The sequence below is a fragment of the Poeciliopsis prolifica genome, unplaced genomic scaffold (genome assembly GCF_027474105.1).
Source record: "Poeciliopsis prolifica strain line A6 unplaced genomic scaffold, Auburn_PproV2 SCAFFOLD063, whole genome shotgun sequence".
Taxonomy (NCBI): Eukaryota; Metazoa; Chordata; class Actinopteri; order Cyprinodontiformes; family Poeciliidae; genus Poeciliopsis; species Poeciliopsis prolifica.
In genome coordinates, this window is record NW_026562438.1 from 588,855 (window position 1) to 610,288 (window position 21,434).

Consider the following 21,434-nt stretch of genomic DNA (forward strand, 5'->3'; position numbering starts at 1 on the left):
AACTTTAGACATTATAAACTTTGATCTTGTTTCACATTTTGAACCCAAATATTTTTGCAGTTTTCTGATGAATTATTTAGATTTTACTGGTTTCTGCTGTTTTTATGAGGAAAGTTTGGCTGGTTGATAATCTGACAGAGAGGAAGATGATCATCATCGTCATCATTAGCTCTGGACTCACCTCATGCTTTGCTCTCAGGTTAAGGAAACCGGATCCTGGTTCAGTAACTCATCGGTTACCAGAACCGAGAACTCGGTCAGCTCTGGACTCAACAGAACCAAACCCAGACCGTCAACCGCCTGCCTGCTTCCATGCCACAGCGAGCCTCCTGAAACCAAGCCTCACCCGGATCCGGATCCGGATCCATATCCTGATCCAGATCCAGGTTCATATCCAGGTCCAGATCCAGATCCGGATCCAGGTTCAGATCCTGATCCAGATCCTGATCCAGATTCAGGTTCATATCCAGGTCCAGATCCAGATCCGGATCCAGGTTCAGATCCTGATCCAGATCCTGATCCAGATTCAGGTTCATATCCAGGTCCAGATCCAGATCCGGATCCAGGTTCAGATCCTGATCCAGATCCTGATCCAGATTCAGGTTCATATCCAGGTCCAGATCCAGATCCGGATCCAGGTTCAGATCCAGATCCAGATCCAGATCCAGATCCTCACATCTGACTGCGGTTCTTCTCTTCGTCCAGAACCAGAACTCTGCCACATCCACAGGTTCTGAGCTGAATTACAGTTTTACCTTGTAAATTAAAACCTTCAGACAGAAAGTTACTGCAAGACATGATGATTTTGGTTGGATAGTGAAAAATAGTTTTTCTTCATTAAACTTATTGGCATGTTGCTGCAAACTTCGGCTGCAGGAAGCGAAACGGGCTCAGAGGTCCAGAACAGCCAGACAAGAACTTAATGTCGACGGGTCAGAAGAAGCTGGAGGGATTATGGCCTGGATATGATCATGTTGTCCAGGAAGAAGCTTGACTTGTAAAGTAAAAGGATAAGTCAGGACTTTCTGATCGTTTTCCGTTCTAAAGCAGCTTAATGCTGAGAGTCTGCAGATGAATTCACTTCACATTTCCTCTGCTTACAATCAGTGGCGGAGCCAACAGACTCCTGGCCACCCCTACTGCCACCCCACTGGAAATGGTAATTTTAAAATATAATACTTATGAGATCGGCAAAGATTTGCCAGAAAAAATATTAAGTATTAAAATCCAATAAGCCTAATTCTAAAGGTTAGCATGATGCTTTTTGCATTTTTTATTGTGTCTGTTTATGCATTTCCAGTTAAGTTCCAGAGAGAGATGAGGGTGATACAGATTCAGACTCTGGGGAGGAAGACAGTGAAGCAGAAGGAAATGGCACTGAACTGCCCCCACCCAGCACAACCTGTTGCACACCAGAAGCACCAGTTTATTTATTTATTTATTTTTGAGAATTTATTTTTGGTCATATTCTGGGCTCTGAGTTTACATTTACATGTTCACTGTTCCATAGAGCGTTTAACGTCTTGTTTGGTCATGGCAAATCTTAGTTAAATAAACCATTTTAATTTGAGTGTGTGAGAGAAAATATTTTTCCTTTCGTTCATCATTTGTATATTTACCCTCTGATAAAGCCTTGCTCACCCTTTGGCCACCCCTTGAAAAGAATTCTAGCTCCGCCACTGCTTACAAATCGCCTAAAGAACAACATGAAGGTTTTCTGGATTAGAAAACTGCGATCTGAGCAGATTTTATTTTGGATGATTTCACTGCTTGGTTGCATTGATCAGGTTTACAATTTATTTATGTTCCAGTTTGTGTTTCTGCAGCATCGGCCTGTAGTTCACACTGTAACCACGGCAGCTGCCAGCTGGTTCACACACTGTTCACTGAGCATGCTCCATGCAGGAGATCAATTTGACCTTTGACCTCCAGCAGTAAACGTGACGCTGCAGAACCGTCCTGCTGAAGTTCAGGTTGAACGGACCAGTCTGCAGACTGGAGGTCCAACTGGCTGTTTGCGTCCATGGTGCCTTCAGGGACCTCTGTCTATGGAGCCTTCAGGGACCTCTGTCTATGGTGCCTTCAGGGACCTCTGTCTCTGGTGCATTCAGGGACCTCTGTCTCTGGTGCCTTCAGGGACCTCTGTCTATGGTGCCTTCAGGGACCTCTGTCTCTGGTGCATTCAGGGACCTCTGTCTATGGAGCCTTCAGGGACCTCTGTCTATGGTGCCTTCAGGGACCTCTGTCTATGGTGCCTTCAGGGACCTCTGTCTCTGGTGCATTCAGGGACCTCTGCCTGTGGTGCCTTCAGGGACCTCTGCCTGTGGTGCCTTCAGGGACCTCTGTCAGTGGTGCCTTCAGGGACCTCTGTCTGTGGTGCCTTCAGGGACCTCTGTCTATGGTGCCTTCAGGGACCTCTGTCTCTGGTGCCTTCAGGGACCTCTGTCTATGGTGCCTTCAGGGACCTCTGTCAGTGGTGCCTTCAGGGACCTCTGCCTGTGGTGCCTTCAGGGACCTCTGCCTGTGGTGCCTTCAGGGACCTCTGTCTGTGGTGCCTTCAGGGACCTCTGTCAGTGGTGCCTTCAGGGACCTCTGCCTGTGGTGCCTTCAGGGACCTCTGCCTGTGGTGCCTTCAGGGACCTCTGTCTCTGGTGCATTCAGGGACCTCTGTCTATGGAGCCTTCAGGGACCTCTGTCTATGGTGCCTTCAGGGACCTCTGCCTGTGGTGCCTTCAGGGACCTCTGTCTGTGGTGCCTTCAGGGACCTCTGCCTGTGGTGCCTTCAGGGACCTCTGTCAGTGGTGCCTTCAGGGACCTCTGTCAGTGGTGCCTTCAGGGACCTCTGTCGTGGTGCCTTCAGGGACCTCTGCCTGTGGTGCCTTCAGGGACCTCTGTCTGTGGTGCCTTCAGGGACCTCTGTCAGTGGTGCCTTCAGGGACCTCTGTCTATGGTGCCTTCAGGGACCTCTGTCTGTGGTGCCTTCAGGGACCTCTGCCTGTGGTGCCTTCAGGGACCTCTGTCTGTGGTGCCTTCAGGGACCTCTGTCTATGGTGCCTTCAGGGACCTCTGTCTGTGGTGCATTCAGGGACCTCTGTCTGTGGTGCATTCAGGGACCTCTGTCTGTGGTGCCTTCAGGGACCTCTGCCTGTGGTGCCTTCAGGGACCTCTGTCTGTGGTGCCTTCAGGGACCTCTGCCTGTGGTGCCTTCAGGGACCTCTGCCTGTGATGCCTTCAGTGACCTCTGCCTGTGGTGCCTTCAGGGACCTCTGCCTGTGATGCCTTCAGGGACCTCTGTCTGTGGTGCCTTCAGGACCTCTGTGGTGCCTTCAGTGTCTGCTGCTACACTGAACCTGTTGTTATAAACAGGAAGGAGCCCAGCTGCACTTCCAGAAAGACCATCATCTTTTCAAAAAATGTAGAAAACATTTATCTCTGAAGCAACAAACGTGCATTCCTCACAGAAATTAATTGTTTTAACAAATATTGTTTCAATCAGAAGGAAATATTAAAACCATAAGATTATAATTTCAGTACAACGGCTGTTTAAAATGCTTCATGAGAAAAAGACACATAATTGATGTTTACTTGAAAAAGGTTTGATGGTTTTTCCAGATTTTGATGGAAAAAGACAAAAATAAATTACGTTTAGTTTGTGGCTAAGTAAAAAAAATTATTTGGTAAAAGGAAAATATTCCTTATATTTTTCTTTCTGCAGGTGTTGGAAGAAAAATGTTGTCATTTCTGCTTTTATCTAAACTAAAAATTAAACAACATTGAAATTTAGTTGAAAATGTTTTTAGTTTCTGATTGAGCTGAATTTACTGTTATGTTGTTAAAATCCAGATAGAAAATGTGACGTTATATTAATGTATCGATGTTTATTAGTGAATCTTAATCATCACAGCTGCACTGGAAAATAGAATATTAAAAAATCTAATTTCATGAGTCTTCTGTTCATGCTCTGCACATCAATGACACAGACTCACCTGGTGACACCTGGAGTGTCTCCATGGCAATGCAAATATCATCAATGTCACAATTTTCAGCTATAGTTTCATAATCAAATATATTCCTGAAGTCATGCAGCTGTAATGCAAATACTTAGTTTATTCTTCAACACGAAGAAAATCTGAACCAGTGAAAATCAAAGAGACTTAAAATCAAAAATCAAAGCTGCAGAGCCGCCAGAGCGACGCTGCGAGGAAAACATCCAGGAAACAAAATGATTTTAAAATGATTCCCCACAACGTTTCACTGCACAGCTTTAAGGAGTGGAAAAGTGTCAGAAGCTAAAGTTTCATAAAATGTTCTGGCAGCCAGCGACAGGAAGCGAGAAAAGGAGAAATCTGGTCTTGTGACAGGTTTGCTTCTCCTGCAGAGGATAAAACCCCCAGAAACAAAACAAGCAACTCTTTATTCTTCTACATTAAAAATGCTTTTAATGTTTTCATTCGGTTTAAAATAGATAGATCTATTTTATTAGATCTATTTTTTCATCAGGTCATCGATGAGAAAACTTTGCTCCTCCTTCAGGATTTTGAGGAAGAGATCCTTAGCCGCCAGGCCTCCTGCCTTCACATATTTGTACAGCGTCCTCATCTGGACCTGGGACGGCCGCAGCGCCAGTATCTCATCATACGTCTCATCCTGGATAACTTTGGCTTTTAAGAGCTTGTCCAAAACGGCCGGGACGGCGGTGACTCTCTGGATCAGATCAGTCCTGTGTCTGTCCACAAAATGTTCCCCTGAGGACAGAAAACAGGACATGTTCAGTGTCCAATCTGCAATTTCATATTGTTTGTGAAGCTTGTTGAAGGGTTTAGCGTTGCGCTGATCTTAGTTGATCCACAGCCTAAATCTCAGGCTGTGGTTATCAGTCGGAAAACCGTTTCACCCCTTCATGTTTCTGTACATTTTGTTTAAACTTTCATTTCCTTCTGATATTCAGATGATGTGCATTTATAGTTTTATTGAGTTTGTTTAGCTTGTGACTCGACAGCTTCTCACTTTAATCCAGAAGTTTTTCTGGGAGGAACATGAAGGAATGTGAGGAGAAATAAATCGTCTTAAAGGAGTCAAAATGAGGATGAACTGGTTTCATCCTCATTTAACTGAGTTCAGAAAGAAGAACCAGCAGGTTCCACCTGCTGACCAGGTTCACACAATCTGACAGAAATCCTCTCTAACGAACCAATCAGGAGCGACTTCCTGCCACATGCAGCGTCTGGAACCAGGAAGCATTTCCAGTAAAACCATTTACAGCCTGACACACGAATAGAGAGCTGATTAGCATTTTGCTTTTGACATCCAGTTTGTTACTTTGGACTTATTGATACTTTGGTGAAAATTGGAATTTAGAATTTTTGTTTCTTTGATCAAATTTTTGCTGATTTGTAGAAATATGTTTGTTAGATTTCACCAACAAATTGATTGAACAAGTATAATATTTATTCATAATCAAATGTTGTTTACAAATTAAAAATGGTGCATTTTGGTATAATGCACCATTATACCACTAAATAAATGAATTATTTTCATTTATTGTAATAAATGAAAATAATAATAATAACAATAATAATAATAATAATAATAAAATAATAATAATAATAATAATAATAATAATAATAATAATAATAATAATAATACAGGCCTTTGGGCACTTAAATAACTTAGAAACTTAGAAACATCATAATATGTTGGAGAAAACATATTATGATGTTTTAATTCTCTAATCAAATGAAGTCTGAGGTCTGAGGTGAATGAATTGGGGTCAAAATGTCCCGTTGGGTCCAGAGCGGCCGGCCCGTCTGCTGTTCAGCCTCCGGTTCTTCTTCACAAGGCAGAAAAGTATCGCTGTGTTTTCAGCACCACAGGTGTGTGAACACTTTACCACAGAAACACGCAGATCTGCTGCAGTTCATTCTGTAAATGATTTCTATCTTCAGAATAAAGTGGATGTGATTTAAAGTAAGTTATGCACCAACATTCCTGCGTAGCTTCATGTTTTCTAGCTTTATGCTGAAACAAAGAACCCAAACAACCCAGACGCCTGTCTTTAAAAAGAATAAAATAATGACTCACCATCACTGGATCCACCAGCAGAACTAAACAAACCTACTTGTTCAGCTTCTGCAACTGCAAAAAATAAAAATACAAAATCAGAGAATAAGAACAAAACCAAATTCAGTGCGTGTGTGTGTGCGTGTGTGTGTGTGTGTGTGTGTGTGTGTGTGTGTGTGTGTGTGTGTGTGTGTGTGTGTGTGTGTGTGTGTGTGTGTGTGTGTGTGTGTGTGTGTGTGCTTTTTGTCTGATTGTTTCCATAAAGTTAGATATTAGATATATTAAATATATTCATATTAAATGTCCCGGATGTTTCTGCATGATGTTTGGCTCCGACAGACAGAGCCGTCCAAATGCGCCACTTTAGCGCACGAGCTGCAGTTTGGACCAGTACCGATCCAGAACTAAACCGAACCCGAAGCTCCCAGGCAGTCAGAACCAAACTGCTGAGCTTCTCATGCTGATGTTCAGAGTTTTAGTTTTTCTTTAGTTTCTACTGAGTTGGAGCCAAAAGAAGGAAACTGATGTTCGGATGTTTGGATCAGCAGTGAAAGTCAAAGTGAAAGTAAAAAAGAGACGCGGTGGTTCCGGTTGTCTCTGTTGGACCACATTGGATCCAACATGTTGCATTTTGAGCGTAAAACGAGAGAAATGTTTGATTTTCCCTCCGGAACCAGACAGATACTGACCCAGCGGGTCCGGAACCAGAGCAGATACTGACCCAGCGGGTCCGGAACCAGAGCAGATACTGACCCAGCGGGTCCGGAACCAGAGCAGATACTGACCCAGTGGGTCCAATCAGACAGATACTGACCCAGATCGTCCGCGGCCTGATTGCAGCGGATCTCTCTCAGGATCTCCTCCGCCACCTTCAGCGCTTTTTTCTCCGAGTAAACGTTGATCATCACGTCTGAAATCTCCATGAAGTCCTTTCCCTCCACCTGGCTGGTCCGAACTCCGTCCTTCCGGTCCAGTAGTTCTGTTCGGAACTTCTTCAGGTTGTCTCCTGACAGATCCTCCAGTTTGTTACTTAAAATCTTCTTGGCCGTTTTCGGAGGCATTTCTCAGGATGATCCAGATGTTCCGATGTCAGATTCTCACGCCAGTCCGTTTCTGTTGACGTGACGCGTTTCGGTGTTGTGGGAAAATGAATTTTCGACAATAACTTCCTGAAATTCACGAAAATGGCAAATTCCTCTGATAATCACGATTAATACATAATTAATACATAATTAATACATGATTGATACATAATTAATACATGATTAATACATAATTAATAGCTACATGATTAATATATAATTAATACATGATTAATACATGATTAAAGATAATGATGTTTCTGAAAGTGCCGCTGAATCTTTTTTCTTATTGGAAAACAGTTTTCCGGCAGCTGGAGGTCCCTGAAGGCACCATGGAGGCTTCCGTTGTGAACATGTTACACACCCAGTGGACCCGCATGTGCAGGCTGACATGTTTCCTCTGAACTTGGACAGAAAGACATGATAGATCTCCACATGACTCTGGATGTTTGAACATCTGGATGTTTGAACATCATATGGTCTCCAGAGGTGGAGAAGGGAAGGGCGGGCATTTGCATTGTGAGGTCATGTGATCAGCAGCTTTACAGGAAATGTACAGCATGTTCTCCAAGATGAACCATGAACAGTAAACACTATTATTTCCTATCAGCCTTTTCCACTAATTAATACAATACTAATCACTGGATTACTCATGTATTAATCCTGTATTGATTCTTTTAAAATACAATGTTTTCTGCTCGTTTATTCCCCACTGAGCTGCAGAAGTTCAAAAATAAACAAATGAAAATCCACTGAGCAAATGAACGACTAACCGGTTCCATCAGAACATAAAATACCTGGCAGCTAAAAAAACGCCTCTTTTGTTAGTCCTGTCATAAACATCTGGCACACAGTCAGCTACACCACCTACACACACACACACACACACACACACACACACACACACACGCACACACACACACACACACACACACACACACACACAACACACACACACACACACACACACACACACACACGCTCTCTTCTGATGAACCTTCCACTGAACGCTCCTGAACGCCTCACGACTTCGTGCATCTGCAGGACACATCCTGGAAAACTGGCTCAGGTCAAAGGTCGTTTCATCTACAGCCAGCAGTTTTATGGGAAAAGCTCAGACTGCAGGTTACAGGACGGGGCATTTATAACATTTTATATTTACTGTGTGAAATTTTAGAGTGTTTTTATGAACTCCTCCTCCTTGAATGTTAGTCACAGACGGGACGAGTTTCTGTGAGGAGGAACAAAACATTTTTACACAGGAAGCAGCCGATCCTGTCTGGGAGGAAGAGCCTGGGAACAGCAGCCATTTTACAGCTGCATGCAGAGAGGGCAACGTTTTCAGCTGCAACAGGAAGAAAGTCAAACAATAAAAACACAAAACTGCAGGTTGAACAAAATGTTTGTAAAAATATGCTTTTATTTTCATTTAAACAAAGAAACGTTCCCAGCACCAGGATCACATTATTCCAGATGAAAACATTTATTTATCTCCAGAAGTTGGAGGAAAACATCATAAAAAGTAAATTCATTGCACTTTATGATTTTAATGATTCTGCAGCTGAACTTCCTCTGGTTTCTGCAGAAACGTTGGTTTCACCTCCATCATCTGCAGCTCCTGCAACACAAACATCAGGTTCCTGTGGAAACGCTCAAGTTTCATTAAGAATGAAACACGTTTCAGAGAAACTCACCGTAAAAGCAGCCGCCGTCATCCGCTTTGTTTCTCCTGGACTAGAAAACAGATCAGAAACGTTCATGTAAGACAATCCGTCACCATTTCAGGGAAAATCTTTACAAACGTTTTTCAGTTTTTCCGCTGCCTGGATATCTGCAGACATTTTGAACCTGGTCAAACATTTGATTCTGCCCTGATTATCAAACTGTTTTCCATCATTAATAAACCATTACATTGCAGCAGCTGAAACAGACACTAGAGGGCGCTAAAGATCATCGGGACTTAAAATGTAGTTTCATTTAAAGCTTCGCGTGAAAATAAGTTACATTTTGTTTTCTGTAGGTAAATAAGAAACATTTTAATGTAATTAAATAAGTAAAATGCATTTATTGAATTAATATCGGGTCTGTCGTTGTTTTCTTGGTTTCTGAACTTTAACTCGTTTCTAATCTCGATGCTTGTCTCTGGTCTCTAGTCTTTGTCTCTGTCTCTTGTCTCTGGTCTCTTGTCTCTGGTCTCTTGTCTCTGTCTCTTGTCTCTGGTCTCTGTCTCTGGTCTCTGTCTCTGTCTCTGCTCGTTTCACTCACTGAGTCTCTCCGCCTGCTGCTTGCAGCTGATGCTCCTCAGGATCTCCACGGTGACGTCCACAGCCTGGTCCTCCGTGAAGGTGGAGACCAGAACATCCACGACCTCCAGGCGGCTCTTGCCCTCCACCCTGCAGCGTCTGACCCGCGGCTCCTCTCTGCGGTCCAGCAGCTGGAAGATGAACTTGTCCAGGTTGTCTTTGCTCAGGTCCTCCAGGGTTTCAGCCAGAAGCTGCTTGACGCTGCGAGGCATTTCTCTGGAGCAGAACCCGAACCAACGTAGCAGAACCCGAACCGACACTGAAAGAAGGGGAGGAGCCTGAGGAAGTTTCACTTCAGAGGAGGAAACAATGCAACACTTTTTTTTGTAAGCTTTATTGAAAACATCTGCAGATGATATTTCCGATCAAGACGCTATAAAAACATAAAGCTTCAACAAAAACCACCAAGTTCTGAAACTTGATATGAAAACTGACGAATCTGATGGAGAAAAACTTCATTTTATTTCCTTAAATTCAGTTTTTGTTACAAATAAATTACATAACATGTAAAGTAAATCAGGTATCAAACTGGTCCCACATATTAAACCCATCAGGAGTAAAAACCAGTTCACTGCTGGTCTGGTGACTAAACCCGCCGTGGGGTCAAAGTTCAGGAGCCTCCTCGGTTCGGACAGAGGAGCTCCGGTCAGGCTGCGGTCCAAATGGCAGCAGCCGATCACTGAGCTCACCTCAGCCTGACCTCTGATCCCTGACTGCCCTCCTGCCTGCGTCTCCACTGGAGCAAAACAAACATGGCGTGAAAACTTATTTTCAGGAGACAAAGTAAACTGTCTGTCATGAAGTGGGTGGTGGCGGTGGTGAGGCAGCACGCTGGAGACCCAGATATGGTGAATGATGAAATATTTAATGAAAATAGTCCACAAAAAAAACAGTCAACAGAGTCCGCGGCCAGGCAGCACGGCTGAGCGGAAGCCAGGGCTCAACGCCGTAGCAACTGGTCATACAGGCGGTAAACACAACAAGGACAATCTGACAACAATCTGACAACAATCTGACAAGGACCCGACGAGGAACAGAGGACACAGGAGGGACTAAATACACTGAGGGTAATCAAGGGAACGACACCTGGGAACAATCAAGGGGAAGACAGGACAACGAGGAGACTCAGGACACAGAAACTCGGAATAAAAACACAGAAAAAACACAGAACCTGACAGTACCCCCCCCTTAAAGGGCGGCTACCAGACGCCCAAAAACAAAGTCCAAAACACAAAACCAGGGTGGGCGGAGGGGCGACGGAGGAGGGCCAGAGTCCAGAAAAACAAAAACTAACAGAAAACTACCCACAAAAGGTGGGCGGAAACACAAGGAGGGGCCAAGAGTCCAAAACTAAACAGAAAGTGGGCAGAGGCATCGAGGGGGATCCGTGTGGGTCCTCGGCGCCGCGGCAGACCCACAGGGGAGGTCCGGAGGGCGTCCTCGGCGCCAAGGAGCATAGGGGACTCGGGAGGAGCACTAGGGGACTCGGGAGGAGCACTAGGGGACTCGGAGGAGCACTAGGGGACTCGGGAGGAGCACTAGGGGACTCGGGAGGAGCACTAGGGGACTCGGGAGGAGCACTAGGGGACTCGGGAGGAGCACTAGGGGACTCGGGAGGAGCACTAGGGACTCGGGAGGAGCACTAGGGGACTCGGGAGGAGCACTAGGGGACTCGGGAGGAGCACTAGGGGACTCGGGAGGAGCACTAGGGGACTCGGGAGGAGCACTAGGGGACTCGGGAGGAGCACTAGGGGACTCGGGAGGAGCACTAGGGGACTCGGGAGGAGCACTAGGGATAGAGGCTGCCGGAGCAGCGGCACGAGGAGCAGAGTCCACGGAGGCCGGAGCGGAATCCGGCGGAGCAGGAACCGCAGCCGGAGCGGCACGAGGAGCAGAGGCTGGAGCTGGGGCTGGGCTGCCGGAGCGGATGTCTGGCCTGGGAGGCAGAGGTTTAGCATCCCAGGCCGCAAAGGCTGTCCGGCGTATCTCCTCTGCCTCCCGCTGCAGCTCCACCAGCGCGGGGTGCGGGAGACGAGGAACCCAATAGTCCAATAGCAGGCCCAGGCGTATCGCGAACCCTGGCCGTCTCAGGGCGAACGTGGACGTACTCTTTGCCTCCTCATACTCGCGGATAGTACGGAGTAGCTCCTCTAAACCCTCTGGGTCCATGATCTGATTCTGCGAGCCTCACCGTATTTCTGGTCGGGTCCTTCTGTCATAAAATGGTGGTGGCGGAGGTGGTGAGGCAGCACGCTGGAGACCCAGATATGGTGAATGATGAAATATTTAATGAAAATAGTCCACAAAAACACAGTGAACAGAGTCCGCGGCCAGGCAGCACGGCTGAGCGGAAGCCAGGGCTCAACGCCGGTAGCAACTGGTCATACAGGCGGTAAACACAACAAGGACAATCTGACAACAATCTGACAAGGACCGACGAGGAACAGAGGACACAGGAGGGACTAAATACACTGAGGGTAATCAAGGGAATAAGACACACCTGGGAACAATCAAGGGGAAGACAGGACAACGAGGAGACTCAGGACACAGAAACAGAATAAAAACACAGAAAAAACACAGAACCTGACACTGTCATAATTCCTCTGGTTGTTTAACTCAGTGGAACATCAAACCCAAATGAAAATAAACCATGTTTAGTTTCCAACAATATTGTAGCAGAAACATAGAAAGATTTAAAAGCCTCAGTTACATTACAATAGTGACTTTATGCAGTTTTGCTCTCATCTGGACGTCTCACACATCCGGCTTGTTAATCTGGGAATTTAATTCTCCATGAAGGAAACGCAGATGAACTGCAAACAGATCGATTCTCAGGATAAATATTTGCAGAACGGTGCGAGACGCTGAACCAAAACCATTCTCCAAAACACTCAACAGAAAAGTGGAGAACTTTTAAGAAAGCAGAAAGAGGAAATGTTCTTGTTTTGTCAATCAATCATCAATGAAATGTTATTGTGCCGCACATTCAGCAGCATTTTTGTTCTCATGCAGTTAAAAGTTTCTGTAATTTAATGATTTATTTCATGGATGTGAGACTAAACCATTTTCCTTGCAGATAAAAAGCAGCAGGAACAAAATGTACATGAATGATGTTTGTCAGAACCTGACAGAACCTGACAGACTCCCACCCACCAGAGAAACAGAACAGAACCAGAACCCCCAGCTGGGTCAGTCCTGGGCATCATGAAAGTCTGATCCACATGGGACTTTCTGATTATAACATAAAATACTAACATGCATGGTATTTAAGGTGAAAACACTAAAACACTTGTAAAGTGATTTCCTCCACCTGGTTATAAAGGAATCAGCCTCATTGTGGAGCCAGACAGCAGATGATCCAAAGGTCAGAGCAGCCGACCCAAACAAACTTCATCCATGCAGCAGCATGTGGAAATCAGTGACTTCCATTAAATTCAGAAGTTCTTACATTTCCTTTTACAGCTGGTGCCTGGAAACATCTCCACCAGATCATTCCTGCTGATCTTCTTAAAGATGTCCTGGGTGAGGAGCACAGCCCCGCGGCTGTAGGTGTTCATCATCAGGTCCACCAGGTCGGAGGCGTCCGCCTCTTCCAGGAGGCTCACTGGGATCTGTGGGCAGCCTGAGCTCACGTCCCTGTTCTTCAGGAACCATTTGAAGCCTTTCAGCTCCTCTTGCTTCAGGTCTTTCATCAGGTTTAAAAGCATCTCCTTGTCTGATGTGATGATCGCTGCCTAAACATTCACAAGATCTGTAACTGCTTCCTGCTCAAAGTGCTGTGCAATGTCAGAAAAATCTCTCACTCACTCTTTGCATCATTTCAGCCAGATGTTCATCCACACTCTGTATCTCTGCGGAGAAAAACCTTCAGATTTTTCACAAACATTTCAAACGGTCTGCACTTCCCCTGTGTGGCTAGTGGGGTATGAATACTTCTGAGCTTACCTTGTGCTTGGCTGCTGCTCTGATACTCATCTGAAACAGGAATATTTCAGCTGAGTTTCCCTAAAGAGCCTTTTGTTGTGAATGAATATGAAATGAATGTGAACCGGACCTTTCCGAACAGAACATTCCCAAACCGGCTGGTCCTGTCCGTCGGCTCTGAGTGTCAGACTGAAGGTTCTGTCTGCATTTTCAACATAAACCTCAAAGAAGTTTGGCTTTCCTCTGGGATATCGGAGTTTAATTCCCGTCTGGAAGCAGACAGGAGAACCGGGTCAGAACCTCAAAGGATTCTCATCTGAACTCGTGTTCTGGTACCATCAGCTGACTTCACTGCATGCAGAAACGTTCCCAATCTGACGGGAACCTGGATGTGAAACATTAAACCCGTTTCAAACCCACTTTAGGAGAAACTTCTGCAGCCTCCAGATCCGATGTGAGAAAGAAGAATTCGTTCATTTTCAGGGACTTCTCCGGGTCGGGCTTTTGGATCACTCTGTATCCAGAAGACGTTTCCTTTGGTCCATTGCCTATAAATAAAACCAAGATGAAGTTCTGATGTTTCAGAAGCTGGTTCTGTTTGACCCATGATCACCTGCTGTAAAGCCGGGTCGCGTGGGACGAGGTAAACATGCAGCGTGAGGAAAGCCGTGTTGGTCCGATAGAGCAGCACGTTGCAGTAAACTTTCACAGGAAAGCCGGCTCTCATCAGAACCGCCCTCGGAGAGAAAACGGGTTCAGTCAGTCTGACGTGTGACGGTGAGACCTCAGAGACTTTCTCCACAGCGTCTCCACAGTCGTCCATGTGGAGGACAGCAAAGTGCTCCAAAGGTTCAGGGACGTCGTCTGCAGGAAACACAAAGAGGAGCAAAAGTTTTGGATCAACGGCGTCAACGGTTTGGTACCATCATGTTCTCCTACGACACAGATCCAGTGGGGCAGGAACACCGCCGCCATCCTCCCAGTAATCACACTGATGTCCAGTAAAGGACCAGCAGGCCGGTATCCTCTGCTCTCCATCCTGTCCATGTGTCCGTCGTCCCAGGAGCAGAACCGGAACCTAAAGACGACCCGTTCTGAACAGAACCAGCGCAGACCGGAGACGCTGCACTCAAAGAGTCCAGCTTCACTCTGGAGGCTGAAATAAATAAAAATAAAATTCAAATCGTTGATTTGAATTGTGGCATTTCCTGAGCAGCAGATCTGATGCTGCTTCACCTGTAGGTTGGACTTTCTGTCTGGTTCACCTCCGGTACAGTTCAGTCCAGCAGCTGGACTCCAGCTGCAGGACACAGATCAGATGCTGCTCACTCACTTTTCTCACAGATGAGCTAATAAATAAAAATAAATATCACAATCAAAGCCTGAGAAACTACCTTCACTCCCTCATGACCCTGTGACCCCTGGAGGTCCTGCTGCAGAAACAACCAGATTATTTAGTTTCATTTATCTGAAGTTACTTGAGGCTCAGATGATGAACATGAAAACATCCTGGCTGTTGGTAACGGATCCGTCAGTAAACCGGTTTATTCAGGATCTGCTCTCACCTGCTGGGTTTCCTCCTGAGATCTTCTGCACCAAGTCAGAGCGATGAATCTTCTTTAGAACCAGCGCCGCCATGTCCAGCGTCTGCTCGTCCAGCTGCTCCAACATCAGCTTCGCCACCTTCAGCTTCCTCCCCATCTCCACAGCCACGGCTGGCGTTCTTCTCCCGGCTTTCCTGGACAGGCTCTTCTGGACGACTCTCTGAAAATGTTCAAACTTTGCTTCACCTAAATCTTCAAACGTTTCCAGAAGTTTCTCCATCATTGCTGTTAGACTCGCTTCCTGCAGAGTGAAGCAGATCATTTGCTGGTTCAGTACATCTGAACAAATGAGAAAACTGTGAAAGTGTTAAACACCTTAGTCAGGTAACTTAAAATGTAAAACAACTATAAAAAAGAGGGAACTTTCAGGCCTTCTCTGCCTGTACAGTTTACTGTAACAATGTCCTCTCAGTTAACGAGACGTTTGGTTTAATTAACAGAACCAAACAGAGACTGTCTGCTCAGACCTGAGACCCGAATCCTCCTCAAAGCTCCATCAGATTCCCAAAGTCTGTCAGAGGATGTCCTGCGCTGCAGAACCAACCGAGCTAAAGTCCAGTCTCTGTTTCAGGAATCCAGTGTGTGAAGAGTTATTCATTTCTAGACTTCCAGTAGAGAGACGGTTCTGATCACGACCGGCTTATGGTCTCCATGGTTCAGTTTTATGGAGCTGCAGTTTGGACCGACTGTTAGCTCTACACTTTTCCAGAAGACGTCAGTTTAACACTCTGAAGATGTTTTAAATGAAATAAACCTGAGGAAATGAAGCTTTACTCACTTTCTGGAACAACACAGACTGAAACTCCTCTGAGGAAAAAGGAAAAGAGGAACTTTTGAAAATCTATAACTTTATAAACACACTGATAATTCTTCCTGTAAAGTCCAACCTGTTGATCCGGATCTGATCCCGGCCAGATTCTGAAGCACATCAGTTCTGTTCATGTCCATCAGAACCTGCTGGGCCACAGCCACAGACTCCCCTCCCAGCCTCCGAACCATCTGATCCACCAGGTCTGCCGGTCCCTCCCGTCCCGGATCCGCGCTGCCGGGCCGGTCCATGGGCCACGGCACGCTGACTGGGAGTTCTGGGAGGCTTTTCTGGAAACATGTGAACTGCAGTAACCGTTTGAACCTCCAGATGTCGCTGTGGCCCAACTCCTTCATCACCTTCAGTAGAACGCTTTTCACAGCCATCTTTGCTGGAACCTGGAATGTTTTGAGACCTTGTTCAATTATTTCTCTGGATCTTGACAGGAAGTTTTATTTGCATCATTTTTCTGTAAACTAGGAAACATTTGCCTTCAAATTCTGATTTTGTTCTTGTGTCTCTGATTGCAGAAACATGGAGGGAGGAAATGTGCTGGTCCTGCTTTTCTTATCTTATGATTTGTGGCAGAAATGGGAGCCATGACTCCTGCTTCACTTTGTTCTCTTAGCAACAAGCTCCAGAAATACAGGACGCTTCACTTACCGTGTTCAGCATGACCACTCTCTCATATTCAGCAATGGACACCTTTCCTGAAGAAATGCAAAGCAGAATGATCCGAAGATCTTAAATTCATTTCAAATGAAGAATAACAAGAAAACCATGAAACATTTCCATCAATAAAACATTGGAGGCAGCAGACTGATGCTGGTGCAGCGAAAACATGGTTCCTGTCCCTTTAACCCCCTCAGTGGGTCCTGGACCCCATGTTGGCCCCCATGTTGGCCCCCATGATGGCCTCCATGTTGGCCTCCATGACGGCCCCATGTTGGCCTCCATGACGGCCTCCATGTTGGCCTCCATGACGGCCCCCATGATGGCCTCCATGTTGGCCTCCATGTTGGCCCCCATGATGGCCTCCATGTTGGCCTCCATGTTGGCCCCCATGTTGGCCTCCATGTTGGCCCCCATGATGGCCACCATGTTGGCCCCCATGATGGCCTCCATGTTGGCCTCCATGTTGGCCCCCATGATGGCCTCCATGACGGCCCCCATGTTGGCCCCCATGATGGCCTCCATGTTGGCCCCCATGATGGCCACCATGTTGGCCCCATGATGGCCTCCATGACGGCCCCCATGATGGCCCCATGATGGCCTCCATGTTGGCCCCCATGTTGGCCTCCATGTTGGCCCCCATGATGGCCACCATGTTGGCCCCCATGATGGCCTCCATGTTGGCCTCCATGTTGGCCCCCATGTTGGCCTCCATGATGGCCACCATGTTGGCCCCCATGTTGGCCCCTATGTTGGCCCCCATGATGGCCTCCATGTTGGCCCCCATGTTGGCCCCCATGTTGGCCCCCATGATGGCCTCCATGTTGGCCCCCATGTTGGCCCCCATGTTGGCCCCCATGTTGGCCCCCATGTTGGCCACCATGTTGGCCCCCATGATGGCCTCCATGTTGGCCTCCATGTTGGCCCCCATGATGGCCTCCATGACGGCCCCCATGTTGGCCCCCATGATGGCCTCCATGTTGGCCTCCATGACGGCCTCCATGTTGGCCTCCATGACGGCCCCCATGTTGGCCCCCATGATGGCCTCCATGATGGCCTCCATGTTGGCCCCCATGATGGCCTCCATGTTGGCCCCCATGATGGCCTCCATGTTGGCCCCCATGTTGGCCCCCATGTTGGCCCCCATGATGGCCTCCATGATGGCCTCCATGATGGCCCCCATGTTGGCCCCCATGATGGCCTCCATGTTGGCCTCCATGACGGCCTCCATGTTGGCCTCCATGACGGCCCCCATGTTGGCCCCCATGATGGCCTCCATGTTGGCCCCCATGTTGGCCCCCATGTTGGCCCCCATGATGGCCTCCATGACGGCCCCCATGTTGGCCCCCATGTTGGCCCCTATGTTGGCCTGGAGGTGTTTCCAGGTTCAAACATCAGGACCGATGTTCTCCATCCTAGGAAGAGCTGAGGCCTTCAGGCTGCATGCTGCTACATCTGAACACAGATTTATGTGACTTACCTTTCAGACCTGAGCTGGTCTCCAGGAGCCTCTCTGCCAGATCGCTCCTGTTTACGTCCAGTAAAACCTGCATGGAAACCTCCACAGACTGCAGGCCCAACTCCTCCACCATCTCATTCACCACGTTTGGGACCGAAGGTCCAAATCTCAGCCTCATGGAAGGATTCAAGAGGTTTTTCCCAGAGAGGCTGAGGGCTGAGCGCAGCGACTTCTTGAAGTTCTCCAGCTCCTTTTTCTTCAAGTCACTCAGGATTTCTGTGAGCAGCTGTTTGAAAGCTGCAATCAGAGCCACCTGCAACAAAAACAGCAACACAAATATGCTCATTAGAATACTTCCTCTGAAGTCCCGACTGTCTGTAAATCAACAGAATCTCATGGCCAAAGTGATAACACGTATTCTGTAACGAAGGCTGAGCAGGAAAACAGTCGTTCCTCACTTTCTGCAGAGCAGCAGAGCCTCTCTGGTCCGCTGAGAGTTTCTCTGAGGGGAAAACCAGGCAGAGCTTCAGACGTCACACCGAAGCAGAAGATTAACCAACATCTTTAAGGTTTCATCTTTACTGCTTACTTGCTTGCCGTCTTGTGGAAGCTGAGACGTCCTGAAGCAGATCTGTTCTCCTCATCCGTTTCAAAACCTCCCTGGTCGTCTCCACAGACCGCAGGCCGAACATCTGCACCATCACAAGCACAGCGGGCCGCAGCTCTCTGACGGCCAGCAGTCTGTCTGCCACGTCGCGCCGACTCTGACCAAACACCGCGATGAAGAACAGCTGCTCCTCTTCGCTCAGATCACCCAGAGTCTCCAGCAGCAGCGCGATGAGCGACTCCATGGCTTCAACCTGGAGGCAAAAACAAGTCATTGTTTTTTGCTCAAACATGTTGATACGTTTTGATTCCAGATCCTGAACAACAGCAGCTTAAGAACCGAGTTGCAAAATGTCCTTTGAGCAGAGAAAAAACTAACATGTTTCACATTCAACCCGTTTTAAAGCAAGAAGCCGACTGTCAGATGACTCACTCTGTGGATCAGTCCGGGCCAAAGCTCCTCCACAGAAACTTTCTCTGGGGAAAATAGATGTGATGATCATTAATACAGTTCCTATTGACGACCAACTGGAGGAACAATAAAGTCTCTGAGTTCTGCACAGCATGTTGGAAAACCAGAACCAGAATATCTCCAACCAACCAGCAGACAGGATGTTTTAATGTTGAGAGTTAATGTAACTCAGAGCGGATCCCTGTGGATCCCTGTGGATCCCTGTGGATCCTCAGCAGATCCTCAGCAGATCCAGGAAACCGCTGTCACATCGCGGCAGCATGAAAAACTGCAGCTCACCTTCCCAGCTTTTCTCCGGCAGCTTCTCCAGCAGGTCGGTTCTGTTCATGTCCGTCAGAACCTGCCGGGTCGCCTCCAAACACCGCTGGCCGTATGTGCTCATCAGCAGGCCCACCACATCTCTACAGTTTGACTTTTTCAGATCGCTCCATGAGATTAGTGGAAATTGTTCTGGAAGGACTCAAAGTTCAGGAAGATCTTGAAATTTGCCAGATCTAAATGATTCAAATCCGTCAGAGTTTCCAGCAGAAGCTCTTTCACAGCCGCCATCGTTGCTGCCTGGAAAATAACAAAAACATGGCAGTTAATTGTTTTTATTACATAATAAATGCCTTTAAGAAGCACAATCTCAATAACATTCTGTAACTGAACCATCTGATGCAAACATGCAGTGATGATCAGTAAATGGATTCTTAGCTCAAACGTCAGAGAAGCAACTTTCAGCTCAGCGTTCGAACAAAACAACTAACTTTGGCTATTTTTATTTATTCAGCAGTAATTCAGGAAAAACTGGAACAGAAAAATCCAATTCATGAATTATCTGCTGTCTGTCTTAAGTCAGCAGCTAAAGGTCAAGGTCAGGTCACTGTCTGGCTGATTGGAAGGATTGAAAGAGAAACGTTTTTCGTCCAGAAACAAGATGGCGGAACCACAGAGCTGCACATGAATGAAGGAGCAGATTCATGGAGCGAAGCCGAATGATTGGCTGAAATGACACGGTAGAGGCGGTATGGTGATCCTGGCTTGTGTTTCAGTCGGTCCCTTTCCTTTGAACATCCGACCCATAGATAGAGAATCTAAACCATCATTCAGGACTTTACTCACTTTGTGGATCAGCGCCGACAGACGATCATCATGTGGTTCTGATTGGGACAAAAGCAAAGAGATCAACATGAAATGATTTAACTCGTCTCACTTTTATTCTCTTACCTTGCGTCTCGGCCTGCAGTCCAGCAGACTTTGGACCAGATGGTTCTGGTTGATGTCCACCAAAATCGTCCTGGTGACGTCCACAGACTGCCTGCCGTGACTCTGGACCAATGAGATCGCTGCGATCTCCGGGTCGATCTCCAGGTAGATCTCCGGGTCGGTCCCCAGCGGCGCTGACCCGGGAGCGGTACCTGCTGCTGAAGGTTCTAGCAGCAGGTACCGCTCCCAGAACTCCCTCAGGCCGCCGTCGCTCAGAGCCGACAGCGTTTCCATCAGCAGCTCCAGAACCGACGCCATGGCTCCGGCCTGGCGAGTCAGAGACGAGGAAATAATACACTTATTATTATTATTATATTATTATTATTATATTATTATTATATTATTATTATTATTAAAACAGCTGCTTGTTTTACAGAACTGCAGTTTTATTATCGGCATAAAATGAACTTTCACTATCAGATATTCTGTTTATTATGTAATCTAAATAATATGGTCGGCGGGTCGTTAGATGTGACCCGTCCAGGTGACCCGCCCAGGTGACCCGCCCAGGTGACCCGCCCAGGTGACCCGTCCAGTGACCCGTCCAGGTGACCCGCCTCTCGCCCGGAACGCAGCTGGAGAGGCAGCAGCACCTCCTGACCCCGTGAGGGAGAAGGGTGATCAGGAAATGGATGGATGGATAAAATTTGCATATTTGACGATGTTTTACTGTTTTGTTCTGTGTGAGAATATTTCTATCTTTCATAACTGAAAGGTGTTGATGTGGCTGAAGTGATGTGACTTACTCTCTGGATTAAAGGTGGATTCTCTAAAATAGAAGCACAAAAATTCATTTTTAAACCTTTTATTAAAATTATGACACTAAAATAATGGAAACTCTTTGGGGCTTCCTGACCTCTGACCCCTGCCAGCCTGTGCAGCAGGTCCTGACGCCTCATCTTCAGTAAAATCTTCCTGGTCTGCTCCACACCTTCCTCTGCACATCCTCATCATCAGCTCCACCACAGCCTGCGCGCTCGCTGCCTCCAGCTCCCTCTGGGAGCTGGGAGGTAAAAACTTTTCTGCCACCAGGAACAGCTTGAAGTCCTGGAAACCTCCTGGACTCAGCTGGTCCAGGGTTTCTACCAGCAGCTCTTTAGTCGTCATCGTTTCTGCCTGGAAAAACAAGAAGCAGGAAGCTGAAAACCTTCTGCCTCTCTGGAAACATCGTTTCTGTTTAACGATGGCGTTCATGC

The 21,434-nt window shown here is 46.9% G+C and overlaps 3 protein-coding genes across 3 annotated transcripts; all 3 read right to left on the reverse strand.

The window, feature by feature from the left end:
• Nucleotides 1–4,143: 4,143 nt before the first annotated feature.
• On the reverse strand, nucleotides 4,144–7,271 carry LOC129380035 (apoptosis-associated speck-like protein containing a CARD). Its single transcript, XM_055061001.1, has 3 exons — nucleotides 6,875–7,271; nucleotides 6,082–6,135; nucleotides 4,144–4,745 (listed from the first exon to the last, which is right to left on the reverse strand). The coding sequence occupies exons 1-3, from the start codon at nucleotides 7,119–7,121 to the stop codon at nucleotides 4,486–4,488; spliced, it is 561 nt and encodes a 186-aa protein (XP_054916976.1). The 5' UTR covers nucleotides 7,122–7,271; the 3' UTR covers nucleotides 4,144–4,485.
• A 1,333-nt stretch (nucleotides 7,272–8,604) lies between these two features.
• On the reverse strand, nucleotides 8,605–9,708 carry LOC129380036 (apoptosis-associated speck-like protein containing a CARD). The gene is made up of 3 exons (XM_055061002.1): nucleotides 9,408–9,708; nucleotides 8,837–8,876; nucleotides 8,605–8,760 (listed from the first exon to the last, which is right to left on the reverse strand). Exons 1-2 carry the CDS (start codon nucleotides 9,655–9,657, stop codon nucleotides 8,854–8,856), a joined length of 273 nt encoding a protein of 90 aa, XP_054916977.1. The 5' UTR covers nucleotides 9,658–9,708; the 3' UTR covers nucleotides 8,605–8,760; nucleotides 8,837–8,853.
• A 3,091-nt stretch (nucleotides 9,709–12,799) lies between these two features.
• On the reverse strand, nucleotides 12,800–20,496 carry LOC129380000 (uncharacterized). The gene is made up of 17 exons (XM_055060965.1): nucleotides 20,200–20,496; nucleotides 19,270–19,402; nucleotides 18,952–18,995; nucleotides 18,502–18,772; nucleotides 18,371–18,414; nucleotides 17,934–18,225; nucleotides 16,445–16,491; nucleotides 15,861–16,179; nucleotides 15,752–15,780; nucleotides 14,935–15,214; nucleotides 14,293–14,463; nucleotides 13,973–14,233; nucleotides 13,790–13,917; nucleotides 13,500–13,638; nucleotides 13,391–13,420; nucleotides 13,253–13,296; nucleotides 12,800–13,179 (listed from the first exon to the last, which is right to left on the reverse strand). Exons 1-17 carry the CDS (start codon nucleotides 20,494–20,496, stop codon nucleotides 12,880–12,882), a joined length of 2,829 nt encoding a protein of 942 aa, XP_054916940.1. The 3' UTR covers nucleotides 12,800–12,879.
• Nucleotides 20,497–21,434: the final 938 nt, after the last annotated feature.